Consider the following 14,878-nt stretch of genomic DNA (forward strand, 5'->3'; position numbering starts at 1 on the left):
AAAATTCATTTTTAACATGTTCTTTGTATCAACAATGATACGATTATTGCTTTCCATAATCAACATGTCGTCTACATAGAGACACACCATAACGTACCCATTACTAGTGCTTTTGATGTAGACACATTTGTCACATTCGTTGATTTTGAAGCCATTTGACAACATGACATTGTCAAATTTCAAGTGCCATTGCAGCGGCGCTTGTTTTAGTCCATAAAGAGACTTTACTAGTTTGTATACCTTTTTCTCTTGTCCAGGTACTACAAACCCTTCAGGTTGCTCCATATAGATTTCTTCTTCCAGATCACCGTTTAAGAACGCAGTTTTGACATCCATTTGATGAATCTCAAGATTGTGCAGAGCAGCAATCGCGAGAAGCACTCGAATAGATGTGATCCTCGTCACTGGTGAATAGGTAACGAAAAAATCGTACCCCTCACGCTGCTTAAATCCTTTAACGACTAAGCGCGCCTTATATTTGTCTATTGATCCATCAGCTTTATATTTCCTTTTTAGGATCCATTTACATCCTAAGGGTTTACAACCTTCAGGTAAATCAACCAACACCCAAGTGTGGTTTTGCATGATTGAATCAATTTCACTCTGGACTGCTTCCCTCCAGAGTAGTCCGTCTGGTCTAGAGAACGCCACTTTGATAGATGAAGGTTCTTCATCTAGCATGAAGGCGATATATTCTGGACCAAAGTCCTTGGCTATCCTGCCTCGTTTACTACGTCTTGATTCTGACACTTCAAGGTTAGGGCCTGGTCGCTTTCGCGATTCGGGCACTGTCTCAACAGGTTCAGAACTAGTAGCTTCTTCTCTAGTATCGTTGCTTGTACTAGCTTCTTCTTTTCCCTTGTCTTTACAAGGAAATATATTCTCAAAGTAAACAGCGTTATTTGATTCCATCGTCATTCCTACAGTCATTGTTGGAATGTCTGACTTGTGAACCAAAAAGCGATGTGCATTGCTGTTTAGTGCATACCCAATAAAGATACAATCAATTGTTTTAGGACCGATTGTGACTTGTTTGGGTGGAGGCACTTGCACCTTGGCTAAACACCCCCACACTTTAAGGTATTTGTATGAGGGCTTTCTGCCTTTCCACAACTCATAGGGAGTGACGTCCCTTCCCTTGAGTGGTATTTTATTGAGGATATAGTTGGTTGATAGAACAACCTCCCCTCACCTGGGTTTTAAAAAGCCCGAGGCGCAAACATGCCTCGGAGCCTAGGCGCAGGGCTTTAAGCGCAGGCGCGGGCTTTTCGTAGGCGAGGCGCAGTAAAGCCTAAAAAATTCTAATATATGTACCTACATTATATTTTATACCAAAAACACAACTTAAAACCACAAATAGTACTTAAACACACATATACTTAATCCAAAACACACAAATACTTAATCCAAAACACACAAATACTTAAGTTTTAAAATACGCAAGTCTAAAAGTATGATCAAATATCAAACAAGTAATCAAAAATCATCATCCTCAAGTCCATCCTCAAATGCGTCATCCCCATCTTCACCAATGTCCTCTTCCATCTCATTCACTTCCCTCTCCTCATCCGCATCTTCATCCTCATCTAAAAGCCTTCTCGAACTTGAAGCAACTACACTCTTTCCTTTATCAACTCTAGATGCCCGTCTAGTGCTATAAATAGGATCATTAGCTCCCGAAGCCTTACTAACGACATTCCATGTCAAATCACCATCCTCAAACACAAGATCATCTTCATTAGAAGATTCCCCATCCATATGTCCAACCAACCATTCATTGCTATCATCAATCTCTTCTAATAGAATATGATCTATTGTGTCTTTCCTCTTGTATCGCCTTTCCAAAGTGCGATTGTACTTCACATAAACCAATTTATTGAGCCGATCTTGTGCCAATCGGTTTCTCTTCTTGGTATGAAGCTATAAAAATATAAAAGATAATAGGTTAAAATCATATTTATGTATTATAGTCAAAGTAAAATAAAATAATAACTTACATGATCAAAGACACTCCAATTTCTCTCACATCCGGTAGCACTACAAGTGAGGCTAAGAACTTTTATCGCAAATGATTTGAGGTTGAGACTTGAAGATCCATAACAAGACCACCAATTCGCTATAGACATTTTAAAAATGACGGTTTGTTAGAATATGAAGCATTAATTAATTCAACACTTAATTAGATTTTCAAATATAAAATGTTACCTGGTGATTTGACCTTTCTATGTCTAATTGCCATTGCATTGCCAAATAGACCATCTGCATTTTTGTAGGCATCCAACTCAGCCATGACCTTGTCTTGAGTTGGTTCATTGGGAATCAACCTTTGAATGCATTCATACAAGCCTTGCTCAATCTCTTGGCAACTCACTTGATCCGGATTATCATAATAGATTTCCGGATTAAGAAAGTATCCGGCCGCATGTAAAGGACGGTGAAGTTGGCAATCCCATCTTTTATCAATGATCCCAAACGCTTCTTTGTAATGCTCCTCCTTGTGACCAAAACTCTTAGCAATAGCCTCCTTAGCTCTATCCATAGCTTCATAAATGTACCCCATGGCCGGTTTTTTATCCCCATCAACCATCCGAAGTACCGTCACAAGAGGACCTCCCAACTTAAGAGCATACAACACATTCCTCCAAAATGTGTCTTGCAAAATATAAGCTGTCACCTTCTTTCCCCCCGCTTCCTTTGCCCACTTTGAAGCATTCCACTCTTCCGAAGTCACCATCTTCCTCAAGTTGTTCTTTTGCTTATGATATTGTGCAAGAGTGATAAAGGAAGTTGCAAACCTTGTGACCGTCGGTCGATGCAAATTCCTTTGATTTGTGAATCTTCTCATCATGTTGACAACGGCGACGTGGTTATATATATAACCATTCATGAAGATCGCCTTCTTGAGGGCATTCTTGATCTTTGGAAGCTTTCCAATATCCTCCAACATTAAGTCCACGCAATGTGCGGCACATGGAGTCCAATAAAGATGTGGTCTTTTTGTCATAAGCAATTTCCCTATCATAAAAGATTAAAAGCTTTAATACTTAAGAAAATAATAAAGTGATTGTATAAAATTGAAGATGATTTAAATTTCTTACCCGCTTTGACATAGTTAGATGCATTATCCGTCACCACTTGCACAACATTTGCCTCTCCAACTTCCTCAACAATAGAATCAAGCATTTGAAACAAAGTGATTGCATCTTTCACAACTTCGGATACTTCCACCGATTTGATGAACACGGACCCTTTTGGAGAATTGACAAGGAAGTTCACAATATCCTTTTGCACCACCGAATCACGCCATCCATCGGATAAAATAGAACATCCCTTTGTGGCCCATTCTTTCTTGAACTCCAACACTTTGGTGTCCGTGACTTCCACTTCCTTTTGAAGAAAAGGAACTCTTAGCTCATACATGCTCGGTGGTTCCAATCCGGGACCATATTGTCCAATTTCTTCAACCATGTTCTTGAAACTATCACTAGTGGCCGGATGGAAAGGAATAGCATTGTCATAAAAGAACCTTGCAATTGCTTTACAAGCTCTTTCCCTACATAACTTGTCACTAGCACCAAAGACTCCTTTTCTTTCTTTTCTTCCCTTCAATACTTCATGAGTTTGAGAACTAGGTTGGCTAAGATAAACATCTAAAGGACCTTTCATCCTCTTTGGAGCAGGGGCCTTCTTCCTCGTCATGGTGCGTGAGCTACCTCCAATTTCCATCTCTTCATCCTCTTCTTGATCATCAACATCTTCAACACATTGAGGTGGATTATTAGCAAAATGCTTCACCACTTTGCTAGTTGCTTTCTTCATCATATAAGCATTCAGTTCTACTCAAACATGTTCCGGAGCCTTAGGACATTTCTTTGCATTCCTATAACCACCCACTAAATGTTCTTTCATGCGAAATGCTCCTCCATTTGTCACTTTTAGACAAAATTGACAAGTCCACGCATAAGGATTGGTTGGATTCGGTGTCCCATATTTTCTAGCCGGATCCCCCTCATCATCATCCCCCGTTGATGATGATACACGAGACTTACCCGAAGACATTGAGATTTTGAGAGTAAAACTGAAATTAAAAAATAAAATTTATTCAATTATAAATTTATAACATCAATCAAAACTGAAATTATAAAAAACAACTTCAAAAACTGACCTACAATATTGAATATGAAAGTTGAAACTCAAAAACTTCAAAAATTGAACTACAATATTGAATTTGAAAGTTGAAACTCAAAAACTGAACTTCAATAACTCACCTGGAGGCTGGCGGCGGCGGCGGACTGCTGGCGGCGACGCCGGCTGGCTGGCAGCGCCGGTAGGTGAGCAAAGAGGGGGAAGACGCAGAGGAGAGAAGAGAGGAGAAAGGAGGCTGCTGCTGCGTTTTTTTAAATTTTAAACAAAAGTGTAACTTTATAACCCTAACCCTAATTCTACGTAAGGCGCGCGCCTTATTGAAAGTGCGCCTAGGCGCGCCTTTAGCGCTTTTGTGCGCCTCTGCTCCGCCTCTTGTAGGCTGCAGCGCCTTCCCTTAAAAAGCCCACCCCCCCTGCGCCTCGCTCAAGGCGCGCGCCTGGGCGCGCCCATGCGCGCTTTTTCAAACCCAGCCCCCCACATGTTCTGGGGTAACCCAGAACTAATCAACATGGCATTCATCATCTCTTTAAGAGTTCGATTCTTGCGTTCAGCAACATCATTAGATTGAGGTAAATATGGAGCAGTTGTTTGATGTATTATACCACTAGCGTTGCATAATTCCTCAAACGGAGCAACATATTCTCCTCCTCTATCACTTCGAACCATCTTAATTCGACTACCAAGTTGATTCTCGGCTTCTGTTTTGAAGTTCTTGAAAGCTTCAATAGCCTCATCTTTACTTCTTAGAAGATAAAGATATCAATACCTTGTGCAGTCATCAATAAAAGTGATAAAGTACTTCTTACCACCTCGAGTTTGCACAAACTTTAGATCACACACGTCAGTGTGGATTAGTTCTAAAGGTTTAGTGCTCCTTTCCACAGAATGAAACGGAGACTTCGTCATTTTTGCTTCAACACAAATTTGACATTTGTTTTGAGCGTTAAACTCGTTTATTTTTAGTAAATCCATATTTACTAATCTTTTTATCGCATTTAGATTAACATGTCCTAATCTACAATGCCATAAATCACAACACTCAACCAAGTAAGAGGAAGTAGTATCATTTTCATTGATAGGCTTGCCAGTTACACGCTTGATCGGCTGAACATTAAGCTTGAAAAGCCCATTGGTGAGAAAACCCCTACCAAGGTACTTTCCAAACTTGGTTGCAACAATTTTCTCGGACTCAAACACTAGTCTAAAGCCCTGATTAACTAGTATAGACCCCGAGATGAGATTCTTGCGGATGTCCGGGACATGCAGCACATCCTTCAAGGTTATCTCCGTGCCGGATGAAAGCTTGAGCACCACATCACCCATTCCGGCAACTTCCGACGACGGTTGGTTACCCATGCTTAGCTTCCTCCCTTCAACAGCTTTGTAGGTAGAGAAGCGCCTCTTGTCGGAGCACACGTGCACGGTTGCGGCCGTGTCAATGAACCAAGCACCTTGGTTCTCAACAAGGTTGACCTCCTCGGTGATAACCGCCGCTAAGTCATCCTCGTTCCAATCGTCGAAGTCCTTCTCGACAACATTGGCATCTTGCTTTGCCTTCTTCTTCTTGGGCTTGCGACAGTCTTTCGCCAAGTGGCCCGGTTTGCCACAGTTGTAGCAATCCCCTTCGAACTTGCGGGCAGGAGCTTTAGCTTTGCCTTTGCCTTTGTCCTTTGGATTAGGACGCCCACGTTTGTTGGAGTTGGATGGACCACCACGCTCCAACAAGTTAGCTTTGGCCTCAACTTGGCCCTTCCCCTTGCCATCGATCCTCATTTCCTCGCATTCGATGCGAAGCCTCACGATCAAGTCCTCAAACGTCATCCCCTTTCGTTTGTGTTTGAGGTAGGTCTTGAAGTCCTTCCAACTTGGGGGCAATTTGTCAATCACCGCCACCACGGTGAATGAGTCGGAGACCACATGTCCCTTGGCGAGTACGTCGTGCAAGATAAGTTGGAATTCTTGCACTTGGTCGATGACGGGCCTCGAGTCCACCATCTTGTACTCCATGTACCTGGTTACACAAGTATTCTTAGTGCTAGCATCATTTAGCTTATACTTTTTTTCTAGTGCCTCCCACAACACTTTGGAGGTCTTTACATCAACATATACTTTGTACAAACTATCTCCTAGACCACCTAGAAGGAAATTTTTACAAAGAAAATCGCCATTATGCCACGCATCATAGGCTGCACGAACGTTGAAGCTCGTCTCGTTCTCCGCCGGTGTGGGCGGCTCGTTGTCCGTCAAGTATCCCGCATACCCCAACGTCGTGAGGTAGAAGAACATCTTTTGACGCCAACTTTTGTAGTCGGAGCCACAAAACTTCGGTGGCTTGTCGGCGGTTGCATTCGCCCTTGGGGGTTGAGTTGGCACCGACCCCACCATATGGCCATAGCCCATCATGTTGGTCCCGAAGGCCCCAACGTTCTGTCCAAACATGGACCCCATGGAACCACTCGAAGTGGAACCAAATGTTGACCCAAACGAGGTTTGGCCAACCGTTCCTTGCGTGGAACTTTCACCTCCAAAAGTTGTTTGGTTAGCACCAAACATGAACGGAAGTGGTGTTGAACCACCAAAAGGACCACCACTAAAAGTGGAGGCAGTAGCGGCAGAGGTGGCGGGTGCCACGGTTGATGCGGCCGCGGCGGAGACGGCGGCAGCAGCGGCGGCAGAAGCAGCGGCAGCGGCAACGGCGTTGGCAGCCTCGGTGGAGTTCGCAGGACCGGTCGACATCTCCAGCAAAGGTGTTTAAGTTTCAAAAGTTTTAAGTTCAGTTACAAGTTCAAAAACTCTCACGTTGCAAGCTTATCTCGTCTTGCGATTGTTGGATTACAAGCTCGCGGGCGTAGTACAATGTAACACAGAAATGTAGGAGATGAGAATACAAGGGAAAAACTGTATTGAAATTACAATCTAATAAACCAGGAAAGACAGCCGAGTCGAGGAGAGTCCTTTGTCCGCAAGACGAGATACGCCCCGGTAGTGCTCTCGGTTTGGCGTGTCGTCCCCAAAGATGAAACGGCTTTGTCTCGTAGGTAGCAGCACCGCAGACCAACGAGCTCCGACGAACTGGAACGAGGCGAGAACAGAACTCAACAGATGGTGCAGAATGCAGCAGAGTTTTAGTGTAAATGCTTGTTTTAGATGTGTGGATGATGCATGGAGGCTGTCCTATTTAAAGGCACAGTCCACATCAAATGGGGGAGCCTGCGAGATTAATACCATTGATGGTATTCAAATGGTGTCGGGGGTTACAGCAGTAACAGCCCTGCTGTTTGAATCTGCCTTGACTCCTCCGACAGCAGTTACAGATGTAACAGCTCTGCCATCCAAAGACCAATTGCCAAGATCCAAGTCCACGGCCGCGCGTTGGGTGACGGGGCCGAGACTGGGACCGGGGCCGGGCGCCGGGGGCCGGGCCGGGCGGGCGCCGGCGCGCGCGTGTGGGCTGTGCAACCCGTCACGTGTGCACACAGTTTTATTACATCCTGTGATGTAATAGCTTTTATACTGTAATAAATGTGATCCACATTCCAATGTGGGATAAGTATTAAATCTTATTTAATACTTATTTTTTTTCCACAACTCCATGTTTCAAGTACCCAACTTTAAATAATTATTTCTCACTCACCGGAAATCGGTTTTGAGTAAATAAATATACTACGATCATCTACTCGGAACGTCGATCGATCCTGTCCCATTTAATTCTGCTAAATTAAATGTTTTCGGTACTCGAAAATTATTAAACATTGGTTACTCACAACCAATTTCCAACAGTATTAATTTTAAATGAGATGGAATGAGTAATAGGTATGGAAGAAAAACCATAATTATTCATCAAACAACTTAGGTCATGTTTAGATATGAGTAGGATTCGGTCCATAAATATTTATTCACAGGCAACGATAATGAAATTCAATTATGGAATCTAAAAACCAACTATAGTGATTCCAAGGAATAAAATCATAGGATGCACTGCTTTTAATCAGACTCAGTGCGACCAATGCACTGATGCTGTCATCTCCGACCGCGTCCATTTTGTTCGCAAAACAACCACCATTAAACCCTCTCAACTACCTCCGCCGACTGCTCCGCTTCCCACCGCCACCGCCACCGCCACCCTATTTTATCTTTAATTCTCAGCTTTTTTGGAAGTGTTGTATATTTCTCAGAACCCGCCAAATCTCGCCCTAAATTTAGCCGCCGGTGACGCATCTAAATCAAGTCCGAGAAGGCTCTAAAAATTCAACATAACAGCTCTAATTCAATTGTCATCGTTTTCTTTTTTTGTATTTTTTTATTTCCTTAGTTTCGGAATTTTATAATGGTGTCGCTTGAGCTCCACAATCTCACAATGGCCAAGAACAGCAACAGCCGGAGCAAAGCGGCTACATTTCTTTCCGATGGCTTCATCTTCGCCGGCGGCACTCTCGTGGCGTTCCTGCTCGTCTGGGCCTTCTGGTCTTTCTTCACCACTACTCCTATTCCATCTCCCACCTTCTCCTCCACCACCACCACCGCCGCCACTGACGCGAGCTGCCCCGGTATCGCAAAGGATCCCGACCCGCTCTACGACCCGCCTGAAAAGAGCTTCTACGACGACCCGGAACTGCGCTACACCATCGACTCACCGCCGGTGAAGAACTGGGACGAGAAAAGAAGCGCGTGGCTGAGGCAGCACCCGTCGTTCGCCGCCGGCGCGGAGAACAGAATAGTGATGGTGACGGGGTCGCAGGCGGCGCCGTGCAAGAACCCCATCGGCGACCACCTGCTGCTGAAACTGTTCAAGAACAAGGTAGACTACGGGCGGCGGCACGGCATCGACGTGTTCTACAACAACGCGCTGCTCCAGCCGCGGATGTTCTCGTTCTGGGCGAAGACGCCGACGGTGAAGGCGGCGATGCTGGCCCACCCGGAGGCGGAGTGGATCTGGTGGGTCGACTCCGACGCCGCCTTCACGGACATGGACTTCGAGCTCCCACTGGGCCGCTACAAGGCCCACAACATGGTCATCCACGGCTGGCCCAATTTGATCTACGAGAACAAGAGCTGGACCGGTATCAACGCGGGCGTCTTCTTGATCCGAAACTGCCAGTGGGCCATGGACTTCATGGACGAGTGGGCGAGCATGGGCCCACAGCATGCTGACTATGACAAATGGGGCGAGATTTTGAGAAGCACTTTCAAGGACAAGATCCGACCCGAATCCGACGATCAATCGGGTCTGGCGTATCTGCTGTTGAAGGAGAGGGAGAAATGGGGGGATATGATCTACGTGGAGAATGGGTACTATTTCCAGGGGTACTGGGTGGAGATCGTGGGGACGTTCGAGAACACCACGGCGGAGTACAAGCGGATGGAGGCGGCGGACGGGCGGCTGAGGCGGCGGCACGCGGAGGGGGTGAGCCGGAGCTACGGGAGGGCGTGGGCGGAGCGGATGAGGGGCGCGGGGGGCGGGCGGGGGAGCCGGCGGAGGCCGTTCATCACGCACTTCACGGGGTGCCAGCCCTGCAGTGGGGACCACAACCAGATGTATTCGGGTCAGACGTGCTTCGATGCCATGCAGATGGCGCTCACCTTCGCGGACAATCAGGTGCTCCGGAATTACGGCTTCGTGCACCCGGATCTACACGATCCCTCCACCGTCGAACCCCTGCCGTTCGATTACCCTGCTTAATTAGGAGTGATGCTCATGCCGTTCCATTTCTTTTCATGTTTTGCGGAGGGAGGGAGTTTTAGTAATTTCTTCTCTTTTTGTGATGAATATATTATATATGTGATGTCGTTTCGTTTGATTTCGTTTTCATGTTAATATCCCTTTTATGAGTGTCATTATTGATTACACAAGATTGTTGTTGGGCTTTACGTGTGTAAAAGACAGATGTTTTGGGTTCAATATTCATGTTTTTCCTATCCCCAACTAAAGAAAGAAGAAGAAGAAGAAATTGGTCTAACCACGGACGAATTTGAAAATAATTGTTTTTAAGTATAAATGGAAAAATTCTAAATTAGTCTTTTGAGAATGGCCTACCGTGGAGTAACTATCCATATTTGAAAGTTGCAGGACTAAGAGTTTATACCGAATTTTATATAGCGGGATATTTTATGTAAAAATTTGAAAGTTCGAGATATTTTAGAAGAAAATTAAAGTATAGACACATTTTGTAGAAAATGCTGAAAGTTCGAAACATAAAACACTATTAACCTTAAAAAAAATTACAAAAAAGACTTACATTATGAATGGGATGAAGTATCACCATGCACTAATTTGCATGGTATTGATACGAGATACTGGAAGTTTGATGAGAAATGGAGATATAATTAATGTCAAGTCGGGCTACTTATTTGGGGTGGGTTTTTATAATCCAGACCCTCATACGTCTTCCATGGTGAATGTGAAGTTCTGGAGACAGGTTTGGGGGCGGCTTGTTCCTTCTATGATTAAGGTCTTCTTGTGGAAATTACTTCATGATTGGATCGCCACTGATGTCAACTTGCGAAGACACCACATTCCTACTTTGGGAATTTGTTACTGGTGTAAAGCAGATTGGGGGACAACTACTCATTGTTTGTTCTTCTGTAAGGGTGTTCGTCATTTCTGGAAGAGGAGCCGATGGTGGGGAGTTCTTTCTTCTAGTCATCATCTTTCCATGTGGGATATTTTCTCTCGTGTTGCGAACGATGAAAGCGAGGAGAATTTGGATTTGTTTGGAATTTGCCTTTGGTGGATTTGGAGGAGATTATGCGACTTAAAGCATGGAGGGGAGAGAAGTGAACATGATGATATGGAAGAGTTTTGCTCCATGTACCTGCAGCAGTTAAGCTCTGCCCAGAGTACCTGTGCTGCGGAGGATCGGGTTCTTCCTAGAGAAGGAGACAAACGATGGATTCCTGATAAGTAGCGAAAATCAAGAACTAAAAAACTCGCACACAGTGCGCCAAGCCTCCGGCTCCAAATTCAATAATATTCTCCTCTCTCAAAACAACCCTAATGCACTCTATTTATACTAATACCAGCAAACCCTAATACTAATAATAATACTTCCAAATATAAAATATAAACAAAGTAATAAATCTAATCCATAAATAAACAGGCCACGGACGTGGCCTACTCCCGTCCCCGCCTTCGATACACGAGCAGCGGCTTCCGCCCAACTTCCAACTCTTCACCAACATCATCTTGCCCCTCATCAACTCCATCACCCTTCGAAACAACCTTGTCCGCAAGGTTGAAATCCGGAAACTGAGATTGAAAGTCCACTGCATCGACCCATGTCGCTTCATCTTCCGCTTGTCCGACCCAACGAATCAACCACTGCTCGCACTACTTTCCCATGTCCTCCACTGTCCGTTTTTTTAACACCGCTTCCGGCTCAAAAATAGAGCCCCTCGGAATTTCGAAAGAATCAGGTAGCGACGCCTCCACAGCATGATCACCCACCACTCTCTTGAGCTGCGACACATGAAATACAGGGTGAATACGGCTCGACGAAGGAAGCGTCAGCCGATACGCCGCAGCCCCCACCTTCGCCTCCACACAAAAAGGCCCATAGAATTTCGCCGACAACTTATGATGCGATTGACGATTAGCTGACAATTGCCGAAACGGCCTCACCTTCACGAACACCTTATCTCCCACAGCATAAACTACATCCCTCCGACTCTTATTTGCATGTCGTACCATGCGTTGCTGCGCTATATCCAAATTCCCTCGTAGGCGACGTAGCATCTCATCTCTACTTCCCAGCATGTCCGCCACTGCAGCAACATGACACTCGCCCGGCAAAAATCGCCGAATAGTAGGCGGTGGCCGCCCGTAAACCACCTCAAATGGCGTCATCCGCGCCGCTGTTTGAAACGAGGTGTTGTACGAATATTCCGCCCACGCTAACCACCTCAGCCACTGCTTAGGCTGCTCCCCTGCAAAACAGCGTAAGTAAGTCTCCACAACCCTATTTAATACCTCCGTCTGCCCGTCGGTCTCGGGGTGATAAGCCGTACTGAACCTCAACTGCGTCCCCGACAACGCAAACAGTTCTCGCCAAAAAGAACTCATGAATATCGAGTCACGATCACTCACAATCGACCTTGGTATCCCATGCAGTCGCACCACCTCTCGACAAAAAATCTCAGCCACAGAACGAGCCGATATGGGTGGCTTTAAAGCTATAAAGTGGCCGTACTTCGATAACCTATCCACCACCACCAAAATTGAAGAGAACCCCCTAGACTTCGGCAGACAAGTAATGAAGTCCATCGAAACATCCTCCCAAACTAAGTCCGGGATTGGAAGTGGCTGTAATAACCCCGCAGGCGAAAGTGCTTCGTATTTCGATTTCTGGCAGACTAGACACTCCGCCACATATCGCCGAACCCGCCGAAACATGCCGCGCCAATACACGTTCTCAGCCAACCTCCGATAAGTTCGCAGTGCACCGGCATGACCCCCAGCTGGCGACGCGTGAAACTCCTCCAACAACTGCGGTATCCAAGTCGAATCAGCTGGCAATACCAATCGGCCTTTAAAAAATAGCCGGCCTCCGCTCAGCTCATATCCCGGTTTTGCTGCATCGTCCGACGCTAATGCCTCCATGATTCGGTGAAGGTTGTTGTCGCGGCGCTGCTCCTCTCCCACAGCCGCTAACCCTAGCCAGCCTGGTACCGATAGCGCCGCGAGCTCCCCAGCCTCGGCCCTCCTTGATAGCGCGTCAGCCGCCGTATTGGTAACGCCGGTCTTGTACTCGATCGAGAAATCATATCCCAACAATTTTGCTACCCAAACTTGTTGTGATGGAGTAGCAATTTTCTGCGTCAAAAGATGTTTTAAACTTCGATGATCCGTGCGCACTACAAATTGTCGCCCGATCAAGTAGGGCCGCCAATGCTGAATGGCCAACGCGAGTCCCATCATTTCCCGTTCATAGGCTGATTTAGTGAGGTTACGATCCGCCAAAGATTTACTGAAGTATGCAATGGGTCGGCGTTCCTGCATCAAAACTGCCCCAACTCCAGTCCCCGATGCGTCACACTCGACCACAAAAGGCTGATCAAAACTGGGCATGGCCAACACTGGTGCTTCTGTCAACGCCTTTTTTAACTGCTCAAAGGCGCGCTCCGCCTCAGTCGTCCACGTAAACTGCGACGACACTTCCTTCTTCAACAGCATCGTCAAGGGTCGAGCAATCATCCCATATGCTCTTACAAATCGGCGGTAGTATCCCGTCAGTCCCAAGAACCCTCGAACCTCCTTTACCGAACGCGGTCGGGGCCAATCCAGCACGGCACTCACCTTGCTCGGGTCCATCGCTACACCCTCCTTGGAAACTATGTGACCCAAATATTCAACCCGACGGCACCCAAATGAGCACTTCTTGTAGTTAACCTTGAACTGATTCTCTCGCAACAATGACAACGTCTGCGCTAGGTGTGACTTGTGCTCCTCCAAGGTATGGCTATACACCAGAATGTCATCAAAAAATACCAGTACAAAACGCCGGAGAAAGGGTCGGAACAGATCATTCATGGTGGATTGGAATGTGGCCGGCGCATTTGTCAATCCAAAGGGCATCACCAGAAACTCGTAATGTCCGCTATGAGTCCGAAAAGCCGTCTTGTGGATGTCTGACTCCTCCACTCGAATCTGATGGTAGCCTGAGCGTAAATCAATCTTCGAGAATATCACTGCACCTGCCAATTCGTCTAACAACTCTTGAATGACTGGTATAGGATATTTATCAGGCACCGTCACTTTGTTCAACTCTCGATAGTCCACACAGAAACGCTAGCTTCCATCCTTCTTCTTAACCAACAATACTGGACTCGAAAACGCACTCGAGCTCGGTCGAATGATGCCTGCCCGTAACATATCAGCGACTAACCTCTCGATTTCATCCTTCTGCAGGTGCCCATAACGGTAAGGCCGCACAGAAACTGGCCGAGCTCCGGGTAATAACTCAATGTGATGATCTGTGTCTCGGTTCGGGGGTAGGTCAGCCGGCTCTCCAAAAATCCCCGCGTACTGATCTAACACTTCTCGCACCTGATTCTCATCTTCCCCGGACAACCTTGCTGTCCCTGATTCGACAATAACCGCCCAGAACTCTGCCTCCCGAGTTCTGTTCAAAGCACGTAGGCCCACTGATTGCCTACTATTTGTTGCATCGCCTCGCAGCACCACTCTCCTTCCCTTGTCCACGAATGACATCATCATCGTCTCCCAACTCACCCGAATTTCCCCCAACGTCGCTAGCCATGCTACTCCTAGAATCACATCCACTCCGCCCAATTCAAAAGAGAGGTAGTCAGCCACCACCTCGTAATCAGTCAAGGTCATCACTAAATCCTTGCACAATCCTCTCGTAGCTTGTCGCGTTCCATTGCCCAACTGGATGCCAACCCTCACGGAGGAATCCATCTCGGCCTGAATCAGCGGTACCAAGGTGGATGAGATGAAGTTGTGGCTGGCGCCACTGTCAACGAGGACGGTCACCGTCCTCCCACGCATGACCCCGCGCAACCTCAACGTGCCCGGGCTCGTAATTCCCGCCATCGAGTACATGGGTAGTGCCCCCTCCATCGTTTCCACTGCCTCTGCTCCCTCCAACTCCTCGTCGAGCCCTGCTGCATCCACAAACTCGGCGTTCCGAAGCTCGATATCTTCTTCCGCTTCGGCCACCATCACCCTAAGCTCCCTCATTGGACAAACACGAAAGTGATCTGGCGAATACGG

At 46.4% G+C, this 14,878-nt stretch overlaps 2 protein-coding genes across 2 annotated transcripts; one reads left to right on the forward strand and one right to left on the reverse strand.

Moving 5' to 3' along the window:
• Positions 1-1,401: 1,401 nt before the first annotated feature.
• LOC131021565 (uncharacterized) lies at positions 1,402-3,753 on the reverse strand. Its single transcript, XM_057950815.1, has 4 exons — positions 3,099-3,753; positions 2,206-3,015; positions 1,998-2,116; positions 1,402-1,920 (listed from the first exon to the last, which is right to left on the reverse strand). Exons 1-4 carry the CDS (start codon positions 3,724-3,726, stop codon positions 1,477-1,479), a joined length of 2,001 nt encoding a protein of 666 aa, XP_057806798.1. The 5' UTR covers positions 3,727-3,753; the 3' UTR covers positions 1,402-1,476.
• Positions 3,754-8,014: 4,261 nt separating this feature from the next.
• On the forward strand, positions 8,015-9,996 carry LOC131021566 (glycosyltransferase 6-like). Its single transcript, XM_057950816.1, has one exon. It carries the CDS (start codon positions 8,474-8,476, stop codon positions 9,824-9,826), a length of 1,353 nt encoding a protein of 450 aa, XP_057806799.1. The 5' UTR covers positions 8,015-8,473; the 3' UTR covers positions 9,827-9,996.
• The last annotated feature ends 4,882 nt before the right edge of the window (positions 9,997-14,878 follow it).

This window comes from Salvia miltiorrhiza, chromosome 4 (assembly GCF_028751815.1).
Source record: "Salvia miltiorrhiza cultivar Shanhuang (shh) chromosome 4, IMPLAD_Smil_shh, whole genome shotgun sequence".
Taxonomy (NCBI): domain Eukaryota; kingdom Viridiplantae; phylum Streptophyta; class Magnoliopsida; order Lamiales; family Lamiaceae; genus Salvia; species Salvia miltiorrhiza.

Coding starts and splice junctions, on each gene's coding strand:
- LOC131021565 (XM_057950815.1), bottom strand. CDS start 3,726: ATGGAAATTGGAGGTAGCTCACGCACCATGACGAGGAAGAAGGCCCCT. Junction 3,016..3,098: donor ATCTAACTATGTCAAAGCGG/GTAAGAAATTTA, acceptor CTTTTATGATAG/GGAAATTGCTTATGACAAAA. Junction 2,117..2,205: donor TAGAAAGGTCAAATCACCAG/GTAACATTTTAT, acceptor AAATGTCTATAG/CGAATTGGTGGTCTTGTTAT.
- LOC131021566 (XM_057950816.1), top strand. CDS start 8,474: ATGGTGTCGCTTGAGCTCCACAATCTCACAATGGCCAAGAACAGCAAC.